This window comes from Thalassophryne amazonica, chromosome 10 (genome assembly GCF_902500255.1).
Source record: "Thalassophryne amazonica chromosome 10, fThaAma1.1, whole genome shotgun sequence".
Lineage (NCBI taxonomy): Eukaryota > Metazoa > Chordata > Actinopteri > Batrachoidiformes > Batrachoididae > Thalassophryne > Thalassophryne amazonica.
Genome location: NC_047112.1, coordinates 59,969,808 through 59,984,493, shown reverse-complemented (window position 1 = coordinate 59,984,493; position 14,686 = coordinate 59,969,808). Strand labels below are relative to the sequence as shown.

At 41.0% G+C, this 14,686-nt stretch overlaps 1 protein-coding gene across 1 annotated transcript in view; it reads right to left on the bottom strand.

The window, feature by feature from the left end:
• Positions 1-14,686, bottom strand: part of ctdspl3 (CTD (carboxy-terminal domain, RNA polymerase II, polypeptide A) small phosphatase like 3) — a 59,720-nt gene that overhangs the window by 33,427 nt on the left and 11,607 nt on the right. Inside the window, exons 2-3 of the mRNA XM_034180075.1 lie at positions 3,332-3,461; positions 3,098-3,238 (exon numbers count right to left, since the gene is read on the bottom strand). Of these exons, the coding sequence (XP_034035966.1) occupies positions 3,098-3,238; positions 3,332-3,461 (271 nt within the window). The remainder of the gene's footprint in view (positions 1-3,097; positions 3,239-3,331; positions 3,462-14,686) is intronic.

The following is a 14,686-nucleotide window of genomic DNA, read 5'->3' as shown; positions in this document are numbered from 1 at the left end:
CCACTGAGAGAGGTTTGTATCTTTTTAATGACTTGGATTCTCTGCGGGTCCCGCATCCATACCCCGCAATGGTAACACCGGAGGCAGTGTGAGCGAGGGGTCAAGAGTCCCTCGCTCCCTCAGAGAGAGGAGGAGGAATTGGTGTGAACAGCAGACTTAAGGCCAGTGATACTTGCATAGGGATGGGTATCGAGAACCGGTTCCTTTCAGGTATCATTAAGAAATGATTCGATCCACCGACATCGATAACCTTTTTGCTTTTTGGGGGTGTTTGTCAGGAAAATGATCATTTCTCTACATTGATTACAGACCCGCTGCAGGGTCTGTAATCAATTTTTCTGCAGCGTGGCTTTGCTTTGAACCAATCAAAGCAGTGCTCCAACCTGCTGCTTCATTGATTCATTGTTTTTAGCTTTATCTTAATTTTTCCCCGCTAAAACCCTAAAGAGCATATGTCTGTGAGTAATATTTACCTTTTTTATGTTAAACTGACCTGTTATGGTCTTCTGAAATCGTTGATAGATGTATTTTATAACTTAAAAACGGGACCGATGCTAACGCGTTAGCATGTCTATGGCGTTTTCAATGTTTCAATGTGCAGATTAAAGTCAGTAACTGGGACTCCTGTCTTGTTGAGAGAAAGAAATGAGAATCGTCCTCCGTTCTGTTCACACAGCTCCAAACGCTCCGTGGCTCTCTGCCGAGTCAAGTCAGAACGATAGAGTCCAGTCGGAATTAATAAATTCAAAGCGAAACGCTGTTTAAATGAAATGACACCTCTTCCCAAACATTGTAATACAAACAAACTGCAATCGATCAAAATGTTTTTTCCTCACAAAACGAGGCGTCCTGCGCCGACGTGCAGCAGCCGGCTGAGCTCAGCTCAATGGTTTTGACAGAAACTACAGATTTTATTTATTTTTATTTATGTCCAGAGATCAAGGATCCAGTGACCAATTTAAAATGTTGTTGACATAGAAAACCCGTAAAGTTAGCACACAAAAAATTCACAAGCGGTATTGATAAGGGAACTGATAAGGAATCAGATCGATAACCGGAATTGATAATGGAATCAATATTGATAAAATCTTATCAATACCCATCCCTACACTTGCATGACTTTGATTCACACACTTGCATGACCTGTGTTGTGCAGGAGAGTAAACTCGTCTTTAACGGGTGTAGACTGAATGCGAGAGGGGAACTTCTGGGTTGTCTGGGTGTCTTGGTGGCTTTCCTCACTCTTCTTCTTGCACAGTCACTCAGTTTTTGAGAACTGTCTACTCCATGCAGATTTACCATAGAGTGCCATATTGTTTGTATTTATTTGTAACTGATGTAAATAAAGTCCAAAACATATTCAGTGGCAGCTTTACCATCAGAGAGCCTCGTCCACAAACTACCACAAAAGACTCCAAGCTGTCATTGATGATAAAGGGGGCAACACACAGTATTAAGAACAGGGGTATGTAAACTTTTGATCAGGTTCATTTGGGTAGTTCTCTTGTCATTTTGATTTAAAAAGAGGAAACACAATTGTTTGACAATAAATGGCTTCACCCAACCACTAACCACGAGTGAAAAAAAAAATTTCTGTTGTCATTCATATTCTCTTAAAAATGGCCCCCCCAAAAAGCAAAATTCTGCCAGGGTACGTAAACTTATAACCACAACTATAAATAAACGCACATGATTTTATTACATCCTTGATTTTGGTTTAAATTTGATTTTTATTTACTTCTATAAATGGGAAATGCAATAAAAGATATTTTTTCATCTGATTACATCAGCATTTCTGAGATATTGACAATTTATGTGTCTTGCAAAAAAACGCACAAATGTTTTTCACGTCAATATTTGACTTTTAGAGCATGTTAAATGTTTAGCATATTTTCCTCCAGTTGGATATTTCTCACCCATGTAACAGAAGAACATTAAAATGCAGATTCAGCAGGCTAGAAGTGCATGGAGACAATCTGAAGTAAATTCCTCCCAAAGACAGATTTTGAAACAGGATATAAAAACCAAAGACTTACCAAGAGCATTAAGGCACCTTGACACTTGCACTAATTAGATCCCCGCACTGGCACGCAATCTGGCGTGCCAGAGAGTGAAGTTGTTATAAACTGTTGGAAACTGGGCATGAGCTGAGCGCGGCTGCGTGCAAGTGCGCAAAGAAAATTTTTGAAATGTTCAAAATCTCTGGTACACGTTAATTTTGTGAACTGGATGTGAATATTTTGCAATCCATTTGAAAACACTATAATTAACTCATAAGGAGGAATGAAAATGCAACTGTTTTACCAATCCTTTACAATATATATTATAAATAATTATCTTTGAGACTATTCCAAATGTGTTCTTTACCTCATGAAGCACACAAGAGAAGCTGGAGCTGCAGATAATTCCTCTGTGATTCCAGGAGCGATAAGAAATGGCTTCAATAGCCAAGTTCGAGAGCAAATGCATCATCTGCTACAAAATAATTATTTTATACAACACTGCGTCCAGCGGCACAGAGCGCGGCATCCAGCAGAACAAAGCGGGTCGCACTAACACAACAAATTGTGCAATAGTGCAGGGATTAAATTTGTGCAAGTGTCAAGGCGCCTTTCTCTTTTCTGCCTCAACGATGATTAAAAAAATACTGGGTCGCCGACATTTGGTCCTTTTTGGATGGTTTGGTCCTTTTTGCTTGAACCAGCTTCATTTAAATTTATTCCTGAAGAACTTTAAATTGTCTCCCCGCAGCAGAACAACATTTCATCCATTTGTTTTGTAGTTTCACCACGGTGCAGAATTCACAGTAAAATCTGTAACGGCATCTCTCATTTGCTGCTGTGTAACATTTCAGTTTCAGATCAGGACGTGAAAACATGAGATTTAATATCCAGTGTGGCGTCTGATCAGTGACATTTCCAAAACATTTTACAGATACAAACATCATAACATCAGCCCACAGACTAAATTTGACGAGATGAGAAAACAAAAATACACTGGAAAACATTCGCCCCGTAAGTAAATACCCAGATTTCTGAGAATTCCGAGAAAATGTCTATCACTGTTAAAGTCATATATGAAGAGTTTCATTACTCACTCTCTTTGCTGGGTGTGAGGAAACGAACTATGGGTGAGTAGATGTTTCTGGCTGTCGAGTTGCGTGGAGACACTGCATCAATCTCAGACAGAACGTGTTCACGATGCATTACAGGCCTGACTGGGGTCTTGAAAGATAAATCTGAAAGAAAATAATTTTAACGAAAGTCGGCATCAGCAGGGGACATGCAAGGACTTTGTGTGTGTTTTTAAAGAAATTATATATTCAGAGTACCAGTTTGTCGGTCATAAACCGCAACTGCTCTCTTCCTTGGCCGATTGCGGGCCAGTGGTCGCCGTGTCATCATGGGAACATTATAATCATCACCAGAGTGGGCTGGCTCATTATCCAGTGGTTGTTCTTGCTGCAGAGGAGAAAAAAGAAGAAGAAAGAAAACATTAAAATAAATACAACCACATTTATTGATCACCTGTCAGGGGAATCCTGTCCATGTCACTAACTGCTATATTCAGATGATAGCCACAGAACAACCGCTATCAGTTCAACTGCAGAACGCTACCATGACAAAGATACAATTTATGTGATTCTAACAGAATTACTGCAATGTTTCATTCAAATGATATTTATACATAAGAAATTCTAATCACAGGTAATATTGAGGATAAGAAATAATCAAAGACATTTGATGGATATTTAGTCACTGCACTCTGTGTTTTTTTTGTGTCTTTTTGACACAAAGTAGAACATCTGCACTTCATAAATGACAGTGGTGTAACAATCAATCAATCAATCAAATTTTATTTGTTAAGCGCCTTACAACAACCTAAGTTGACCAAAGCGCTGTACATATAAAAATCGCATTTAAAATATAGTTAAAAAGAGGAACACGGATTCATTTTATTCCCAAGTCTAAAAAGACTAAGTATCAAAAGCACATCTAAACAAATACGTTTTGAGTTATGTTTTAAAAAGGGGCAGATCCGAGATGGCACGCAAGTCAAGGGGCAGCGAGTTCCAAAGTTTAGGACCTGCTACTGCGAAAGCACAATCACCCCACTGTTTGCTTCGAGACCTGGCCTGCTCCAACAAGTAGAGCTGTGCAGATCGTAGAAATCTGCTGGGCTGGTGAAGAGTCAGAATCTCACATAGATACGCAGGTGCGAAGCTGTGGATGGAGCAGAAAACAAACAGGAGAAGTTTGTATTGGATCCTGTATTGCACTGGCAGCCAGTGGAGAGAGTGCAGAACAGGTGTGATATGGTGATGTTTACGAGAATTTGTGAGGAGCCGGGCAGCAGCATTCATACCAGTTGTAATCTGTGTAAAGATGTTTGACCGAGTCCAATGTACAAAGCATTGCAGTAGTCCAAGCGTGAGCTGATGATTGCGTGGATTGCTTTCTCCAGGTCACAACAACTGAGGAAGGGTTTCACTCTTGTGAGAATGCGGAGCTGAAAGAAGCTTGTCTTAACAGAGTCAATTTGTTTATCGAGATTTAGGCCAGTGTCCAAGTGAACTCCCAAGTTTCTGATTACGGTGTTATGGTGAGGAAGTGAGTGACCGTTTGAGACAGCGGCAAGTGGGCTTGTGGTGCCAAATAGACAGAATTCTGTTTTGGATTCATTCAGACTCAGGAAATTCTGTGTGAGCCAGTGCTTGATGTCATCCATACAGGTGTTGATGGTCTGAAATGCATCTGGAGAATCTGGTGAGACTGGTAGATAGATTTGAAGATCATCGGCGTACATATGAAAAGACACATTATGGCTAGAGATGATTGAACCCAGAGGCAGCATGTAAAGAGAGAACAGAACTGGGCCCAAAATGGAGCCTTGCGGGACACCAGAAGACGAGTGGCCATTGATGAAAACAGATAAGTGCCTGTCCGTTAAATAGGACTTGAACCACTGCAGCACGGGACCCTGAAAGCCCACCTGCTGGGCTAGACGGTTCAGGAGGATGGAGTGGTCCACTGTATCGAATGCTGCAGTGAGATCAAGCATTACCAACAGTACAGGTCTCTTTGAGTCCAGGGACAACAGGATGTAATTTTGGACACTCAACAGTGCGGACTCAGTACTGTGGCGTGTACGAAAACCTGACTGAAATTTATCAAAAATCTGAACAACCAGGTTTTTACATTCAACACTAAAGTGAATAAACAAGAAAGTGTTAATGTTTACATCTTTCAACAAAGACACAAAAAAACACTAAAACACTGTTTTCACAACATGCATATTGCTTAAGACTGAGGGTGTCATCTTGAATTTTATCAAAAATATCACTTATATACAGTGAGTCCCACCATTTTCAGAGCCCACAAATAACTGGACATACTGATTACTGTTAACACAAAATCAGATGAAAGAAAATACTGTAACTGCTCTGATCATACAGCTGGTTCTGAATTCAAAATATTTTCTGAGTCAGATAAACATCCCATTTCTTCCAATACTTCTCATATTTGTCAACCTCAAGCCTTCTTGAACAAGTCAGTCTCTCCATTATGTAAATCTCCTTGACAACCTCTATCCAGTCCAGCAATGATGGTGGATCCACACTAGGGATGGGTATCGAGAACCGGTTCCTTTCGGGTATCGTTAAGAAATGATTAGATCCACCGACATCAATAAGCTTTGTGCTTAACGATTCTGGTATCGGTCCTTCAGAGTGGCCGTTGTTTTGGGGGGGGGGGGGTGTTTGTCAGGAAAATGATCATTTCTCTACATTGATTACAGACCCTGCAGCAGGTCCGTAATCAGCTTTTCTGCAGCGCGGCTTTGCTTTGAACCTTGAACCAATCGAAGCAGTGGTTCGCAGATTGAAGCAATGCTTTGATCTACTGCTTCGTTTATTCTTTCTTTCGCTTAATTTTCCCCCGCTAAAACCCTAAAGAGCATACGTCTGAGTATTATTTACCTTTTCTATGTTAAACCGACCTGTTATGGTCTTCTGAAACAGTTGATAGATGTATTTTATAACTTAAAAACGGGAGTGATGCTAACGCATTAGCATTTCTATGGCATTTTCAATGTTAAAAGTTAGCATTAAGCAGTTGCAGCTGTCATCACGTTCGGGTGCATTTGTTTTCAAATTGGAATATTTCTTAATTTTTGTTTATATATTAATAATCTAATGATTATTATATACAATTTTTGAGAAAGAGACAAAAATAACCTGAATAGAAACACAACAGAAAATAAAATATAAAAGCAACTAACAATGAACATACATAAAGAAATAAATAAGTGTTTCCTGTGAACACCTAGTGACTCTTACACCTCCATTTCATCCCTGTCTTATTTAGGTTTAATGACAGTTTGTTTCGGTCAAACCATATTTGGTGGTGGTTGGCTCTCACTGCGGTATTGTATCACTTCCTGTTCCGGAGCACAGCGGTGTTTTGCTGTATGTGTTAAATCTGCGCAGTTAGATTGATCTAGTTACCTAGATAACGATTTGCTTCACAGTGTAATCTTCACGTGCCTTAACTAAAGCACTCCCTCTGCTGAATCACCTCTAACTTATTTACACATTATTCACTTTGTGTGTTTTTAGGAATCCGCTAGCTTAGCGCAGCTACTAGCTCTTAGCCAGTTTAGCATGGCGGCTTCTCCTGTCTCTCCCGCACTTTTCTGCTCTGGGTGTGAAATGTTTAGTTATTCCTCGGCCTCCTTTAGCAGTAATGGTACTTGTAATAAGTGTAGCGTATTCGTAGCTTTGGAGGCCAGGCTGGGCGAATTGGAGACTCGGCTCCGCACCGTGGAAAATTCTACAGCTAGCCAGGCCCTTGTAGTCGGTGCGGACCAAGGTAGCTTAGCCGCCGTTAGTTTCCCTCTGGCAGATCCCGAGCAGCCGGGAAAGCAGGCCGACTGGGTGACTGTGAGGAGGAAGCGTAGCCCTAAACAGAAGCCCGGTGTACACCGCCAACCCGTTCACATTTCTAACCGTTTTTCCTCACTCGAAGACACACCCACCGAGGATCAAACTCTGGTTATTGGCGACTCTGTGAAGTTAATGTGAAGTTAGCGACACCAGCAACCATAGTCAATTGTCTTCCGGGGGCCAGAGCAGGCGACATTGAAGGAAATTTGAAACTGCTGGCTAAGGCTAAGCGTAAATTTGGTAAGATTGTAATTCACGTCGGCAGTAATGACACCCGGTTACGCCAATCGGAGGTCACTAAAATTAACATTGAATCGGTGTGTACCTTTGCAAAAACAATGTCGGACTCTGTAGTTTTCTCTGGGCCCCTCCCCAATCGGACCGGGAGTGACATGTTTAGCTGCATGATCTCCTTGAATTGCTGGCTGTCTGAGTGGTGTCCAAAAAAGGAGGTGGGCTTCATAGATAATTGGCAAAGCTTCTGGGGAAAACCTGGTCTTGTTAGGAGAGACGGCATCCATCCCACTTTGGATGGAGCAGGTCTCATTTCTTGAAATCTGGCCAATTTTCTTAAATCCTCCAAACCGTGACTATCCAGGGTTGGGACCAGGAAGCAGAGTTGTAGTCTTACACACCTCTCTGCAGCTTCTCTCCCCTGCCATCCCCTCATTACCCCATCCCCGTAGAGACGGTGCCTGCTCCCAGACCACCAATAACCAGCAAAATCTATTTAAGCATAAAAATTCAAAAAGACAAAATAATATAGTGCCTATCAACTGCACCACAGACTAAAACAGTTAAATGTGGTCTATTAAACATTAGGTCTCTCTCTTCTAAGTCCCTGTTAGTAAATGATACAATAATTGATCAACATATTGATTTATTCTGCCTTACAGAAACCTGGTTACAGCAGGATGAATATGTTAGTTTAAATGAGTCAACACCCCGAGTCACACTAACTGCCAGAACGCTCGTAACACGGGCCGAGGCGGAGGATTAGCAGCAATCTTCCATTCCAGCTTATTAATTAATCAAAAACCTAGACAGAGCTTTAATTCATTTGAAAGCTTGACTCTTAGTCTTGTCCATCCAAATTGGAAGTCCCAAAAACCAGTTTTGTTGTTATCTATCGTCCTCCTGGTCGTTACTGTGAGTTTCTCTGTGAATTTTCAGACCTTTTGTCTGACTTAGTGCTTAGCTCAGATAAGATAATTATAGTGGGCGATTTTAACATCCACATAGATGCTGAGAATGACAGCCTCAACACTGCATTTAATCTATTAGACTCAATTGGCTTTGCTCAAAATGTAAATGAGTCCACCCACCACTTTAATCATATCTTAGATCTTGTTCTGACTTATGGTATGGAAATTGAAGACTTAACAGTATTCCCTGAAAACTCCCTTCTGTCTGATCATTTCTTAATAACATTTACATTTACTCTGATGGACTACCCAGCAGTGGGGAATAAGTTTCATTACACTAGAAGTCTTTCAGAAAGCGCTTGTAACTAGGTTTAAGGATATGATTCCTTCTTTATGTTCTCTAATGCCATATACCAACACAGTGCAGAGTAGCTACCTAAACTCTGTAAGTGAGATAGAGTATCTCATCAATAGTTTTACATCCTCATTGAAGACAACTTTGGATGCTGTAGCTCCTCTGAAAAAGAGAGCTTTAAATCAGAAGTGCCTGACTCCGTGGTATAACTCACAAACTCGCAGCTTAAAGCAGATAACCCGTAAGTTGGAGAGGAAATGGCGTCTCACTATTTTAGAAGATCTTCACTTAGCCTGGAAAAAGAGTCTGTTGCTCTATAAAAAAAGCCCTCTGTAAAGCTAGGACATCTTACTACTCATCAATAATTGAAGAAGAAGGTTTCTTTTCAGCACTGTAGCCAGGCTGACAGAGTCAGAGCTCTATTGAGCCGAGTATTCCTTTAACTTTAACTAGTAATGACTTCATGACTTTCTTTGCTAATAAAATTTTAACTATTAGAGAAAAAATTACTCATAACCATCCCAAAGACTTATCGTTATCTTTGGCTGCTTTCAGTGATGCCGGTATTTGGTTAGACTCTTTCTCTCAGATTGTTCTGTCTGAGTTATTTTCATTAGTTACTTCATCCAAACCAACATGTCTATTAGACCCCATTCCTACCAGGCTGCTCAAGGAAGCCCTACCATTATTTAATGCTTCGATCTTAAATATGATCAATCTATCTTTATTAGTTGGCTATGTACCACAGGCATTTAAGGTGGCAGTAATTAAACCATTACTTAAAAAGCCATCACTTGACCCAGCTATCTTAGCTAATTATAGGCCAATCTCCAACCTTCCTTTTCTCTCAAAAATTCTTGAAAGGGTAGTTGTAAAACAGCTAACTGATCATCTGCAGAGGAATGGTCTATTTGAAGAGTTTCAGTCAGGTTTTAGAATTTATAGTACAGAAACAGCATTAGTGAAGGTTACAAATGATCTTATGGCCTCAGACAGTGGACTCATCTCTGTGCTTGTTCTGTTAGACCTCAGTGCTGCTTCTGATACTGTTGACCATAAAATTTTATTACAGAGATTAGAGCATGCCACAGGTATTAAAGGCACTGCACTGCGGTGGTTTGAATCATATTTATCTAATAGATTACAATTTGTTCATGTAAATAGGGAATCTTCTTCACAGACTAAGGTTAATTATGGAGTTCCACAAGGTTCTGTGCTAGGACCAATTTTATTCACTTTATACATGCTTCCCATAGGCAGTATTATTAGACAGCATTGCTTAAATTTTCATTGTTACGCAGATGATACCCTATCCATGAAGCCAGATGACACACACCAATTAGCTAAACTGCAGGATTGTCTTACAGACATAAAGACATGGATGACCTCTAATTTCCTGCTTTTAAACTCAGATAAAACTGAAGTTATTGTACTTGGCCCCACAAATCTTAGAAACATGGTGTCTAACCAGATCCTTACTCTGGATGGCATTACCCTGACCTCTAGTAATACTGTGAGAAATCTTGGAGTCATTTTTGATCAGGATATGTCATTCAAAGCGCATATTAAACAAATATGTAGGACTGCTTATTTGCATTTACGCAATATCTCTAAAATTAGAAAGGTCTTGTCTCAGAGTGATGCTGAAAAACTAATTCATGCATTTATTTCCTCTAGGCTGGACTATTGTAATTCATTATTATCAGGTTGTCCTAAAAGTTCCCTGAAAAGCCCTCAGTTAATTCAAAATGCTGCAGCTAGAGTACTAACGGGGACTAGAAGGAGATAGCATATCTCACCCATATTGGCCTCTCTTCATTGGCTTCCTGTTAATTCTAGAATAGAATTTAAAATTCTTCTTCTTACTTATAAGGTTTTGAATAATCAGGTCCCATCTTATCTTAGGGACCTCATAGTACCATATCACCCCAATAGAGCGCTTCGCTCTCAGACTGCAGGCTTACTTGTAGTTCCTAGGGTTTGCAAGAGTAGAATGGGAGGCACAGCCTTCAGCTTTCAGGCTCCTCTCCTGTGGAACCAGCTCTCAATTCGGATCAGGGAGACAGACACCCTCTCTACTTTTAAGATTAGGCTTAAAACTTTCCTTTTTGCTAAAGCTTATAGTTAGGGCTGGATCAGGTGACCCTGAACCATCCCTTAGTTATGCTGCTATAGACTTAGACTGCTGGGGGTTTCCCATGATGCACTGAGTGTTTCTTTCTCTTTTTGCTCTGTATGCACCACTCTGCATTTAATCATTAGTGATTGATCTCTGCTCCCCTCTACAGCATGTCTTTTTCCTGGTTCTCTCCCTCAGCCCCAACCAGTCCCAGCAGAAGACTGCCCCTCCCTGAGCCTCGTTCTGCTGGAGGTTTCTTCCTGTTAAAAGGGAGTTTTTCCTTCCCACTGTCGCCAAGTGCTTGCTCACAGGGGGTCGTTTTGACCGTTGGGGTTTTTAACGTAATTATTGTATGGCCTTGCCTTACAATATAAAGCGCCTTGGGGCAACTGTTGTGATTTGGCGCTATATAAATAAAAATTGATTGATATTTTCAATGTGTTAATTTCTTTAGTGATTTCCTCCAGAACTATCTGCCAAGCTAGAAAACTGCTGCATCCTAGTAAGAGCAGAATACTACTGGAATGAATTTGAATAAGAAAGTTGGGTTTTTTCTCACCTAAATGGATGCCGCACTCACTCCAGTTTATTGTCTGGAATAGTCCCTGGTTGCATTTCAGAGGTTCTAGAATTGAAACATTTTCGTGCGGGTGGTGTTGGGGGGTAATTTTGGGTTTCAACTTTTGTTGTTTTTCACCACTTTCATCCCTGAATATGTCAATCGTGAGTCACTTTTGTGCGGATTAAAATTACTAACTGGGACTCCTGTATTGTTGTGAGAAAGAAATAAGAATCGTCCTCCGTTCTGTTCACACAGCTCCAAACGCTGCACGGCTCTCTGCCGAGTCAAGTTAGAACGATAGAGTCCAGTCGGAATTAATAACTTCAAAGCGAAACACCGTTTTGTTTATTTTTATTTATGTCCACAGATTAAGGATACAGTGACCAATTTCATATTTATTTACTTTAAGACTCAATGAAATACACAGAAAACCTGTAAAGCCTACTTTTAGTACAAAATTCACAAGCGGTATCTATAAGGGAATCGATAAGGAATCGGATCAATAAGCAGAATCGATAGATAAAATCTTATCAATACCCATCCCTAATCCACACTGAACCATTTGCGAGTTATGGCTTTCTTTACACCTACTAGTAGTATGAACAGAAGATATCTGTCCAATTCCTCAGTCCTTGGGGTACATTGCATAGATGAGATAAAATGAAATCATGTAAGTTCAAGCCCATTATGGTGTTGATTTCTACGATCACCTCTGACCAGTAGGGTGTGATCTTAGTACATTCCCAGAAAATATGAAAATGTCCTAACATACTCCCACAGTTCCTCCAACACTTTTCAGGGTCCTTACACTGTCTACTTTTGATACTAGGAATAACAAAAAAATGCACCATGTTTTTCCATGCATATTCCCTCCACAGTCCTGAGCTTGAAGTAATCACCACAGCATTGTAAATATTTAACTAGTTATCATCAGTTATTATTTTAGCTTCTTTTTCCCTATCTAATTTAATGTGTGTTGTATTAAGATTTCTCATTTGTAAACATGAGTATAATCTGGATATCTGTTTTTTTTTTTCTTTGTTTTTTGCCTCCTTGCTCTCGGCCGAGATGGTCGCATTTTTCTCTTCTCCCTCCCTCCTTATCTTTCCTGCTTCTGTGGCGTGTTGTCTGTGAGGCTGCCAGTTTTGCTCTTCTGGAAACAGCAAAAATTGATCTGTTAAAGTGGTCTCTGAATGCAATTGACACTATTTTTCTACAATACACTCTGGAGTGGAGGACCCGACCTGTCCTGCCGGGACACGTGATGGGTTACGTGATGGACAGTTGGAGGAAATGGCAGGTCATGTGCCTTTACACACTGTCTGTGAAGGACGTCGAAGATGTGTACGAGGTCTGTCCATAAAGTATTGTACCTTTTTATTTATTTTTTTAAACTATATGGATTTGATTCATGTTTTCACGTCAGACAAGCTTGAACCCTTGCGCGCATGCGTGAGTTTTTCCACACCTGTCGGTGACGTCATTCGCCTGTGAGCACGCCTTGTGGAAGGAGTGGTCCCGCCCCGTCATCGGATTTTCATTGTCTGGAAATGGCGGAATTATTTGGGGGTTTTTTTCCATCAGAATTTTTTCAGAAGCTGTTAGAGATTGGCACCTGGAAACTACTCGAAAAATTTATCTGGCTTTCGGTGAAAATTTTACGGGCTTCACAGAGAATAAAGTCTGTTAGTACAGCTTTAAGGACCCCTTTAAGGACGCTCAGCGCGCCGCGCTCCGAGCTCCCATGCGCACAAGGGTTCAAGCTTGTCTGACGTGAAAACATATGAATCAAATCCATATAGTTTAAAAAAATAAATAAATAAAAAGATACAATACTTTATGGACAGACCTCGTATATATTGGCACGGTGGTGACCGGGTTCCTGCTGTGTGGAGCGGGCATAGCGCTGGTTTATCGGAAAATTAAGGAAGTGGAAGCGGCAATAATTGGCCCGACCAGGCTGCCCCACATGATTGATTCGATTGGAAGGGCAGTGTCAGCTCAGTCGGCAGGTGTTAACCGCGCGTTGGATACCATCTCGGGAAGAATGGCTGCACTGGAAAACTGCATTGATCGTCAGTAATGACCACATCTCCTCTCCTAATTCAGATGTATTGAAAGCCACTCTGTCTCAGACTGTGGAATCTTTCAGGCATCTGCTAATCTGGATTTTCATTCGGCTTCCCAAAACACAGCTGCACTTCAAGGCCGCTGTGATAAAAACCTCCTGGAAGAAGAACAACGCTCATGCCTCACTCCCCTGGTCTCCCCCCGCCCTCAGTTTCTCCAGCTCTGACATTGACTGTGGACAGTGGACTGTTCAGGGCTGGGCCCCTCCTCCCTCCAGAATGGACGAACAAGGCCGTTGATGGCGCCTAAAGGCGGCCTCCGGGTGTTCTGTCCGATAACTGGACTCTTACAAATCTCGGTCGTCGTCTCTCGTCCTGTTGTGTGTGATCATTGTTCATTGTGCTGATGGGTTTTTTCCTGCATTGCCTCTGCATTATTCAATGCAGCAGCAATGAAGGTTGTTCTTTCCCAAGTTTTACCTTGTGTGTGCTTTTTATATGTGTTCATGTACCGGGCCGGCTTATGTGTGTTGTGTGTTCTGTGTGTGTCGTCTGTCATCATGAGGCTGGTCATGGTTTGCTCAGCCCTGCTGTTAACCTAAGGCAGGATATACATCTGGAGCTGGTCCCCGGGCACCTAAAGGCGACCTCTGCTCCTAACTGGCAATTAGGATGGGTTAAATGCAGTAAACACATTTCATTGTGCAGGGAACATGTTAATTTGTGCATATGACAATAAAATTCTTTTGAATCCTTTGAGTCCTTGAATCCTTTGGAGCATTTCCTTTACATGACTCGAGAAGGATCTTAACCAGGCTTGTTTCCTCCTCCTCTAAAAACTTTTATCATAATGGTGTTTTAAGTGGAGGTATTTAAAAAGTCCTATTTTTCCATATTATAGATTTCCTGGAGTTGCTGGAAATCTTTCAGTACATTTTTGTCTGAAAATTTCCAATATCATGTTAGAACCCTTTGTGACCACTGTATGAAATGCTTATATATATTTGCAGGTATAAAATCCGTATTGTAGGTGGGTCACCATAAACTCCGGATGCTTCTTTGAAATTTTCGTGTTTTAATATTTTATGCCATATGCTTACTGGTACCTTTATCCACACAGGGAACAGGTCTGTCTCTATACGAGGTCTGTCCGTAAAGTATCGTACCTTTTTATTTTTTTCAAAAACTATATGGATTTCATTCATATGTTTTTACGTCAGACATGCTTGAACCCTCGTGCGCATGCGTGAGTTTTTCCACGCCTGTCGGTGACGTCATTCGCCTGTGAACGCGCCTTGTGGAAGGAGTGGTCCCGCCCCCTCGTCGGATTTTCATTGTCTGGAAATGGCGGAATGAAAAGGACTTTTTTTCCATCAGAATTTTTTCAGAAGCTGTTAGAGACTGGCACCTGGAAACCATTCGAAAAATTTATCTGGCTTTCAGTGAAAATTTTACGGGCTTCACAGAGAATAAGGACTTTAACTACAGGTTTA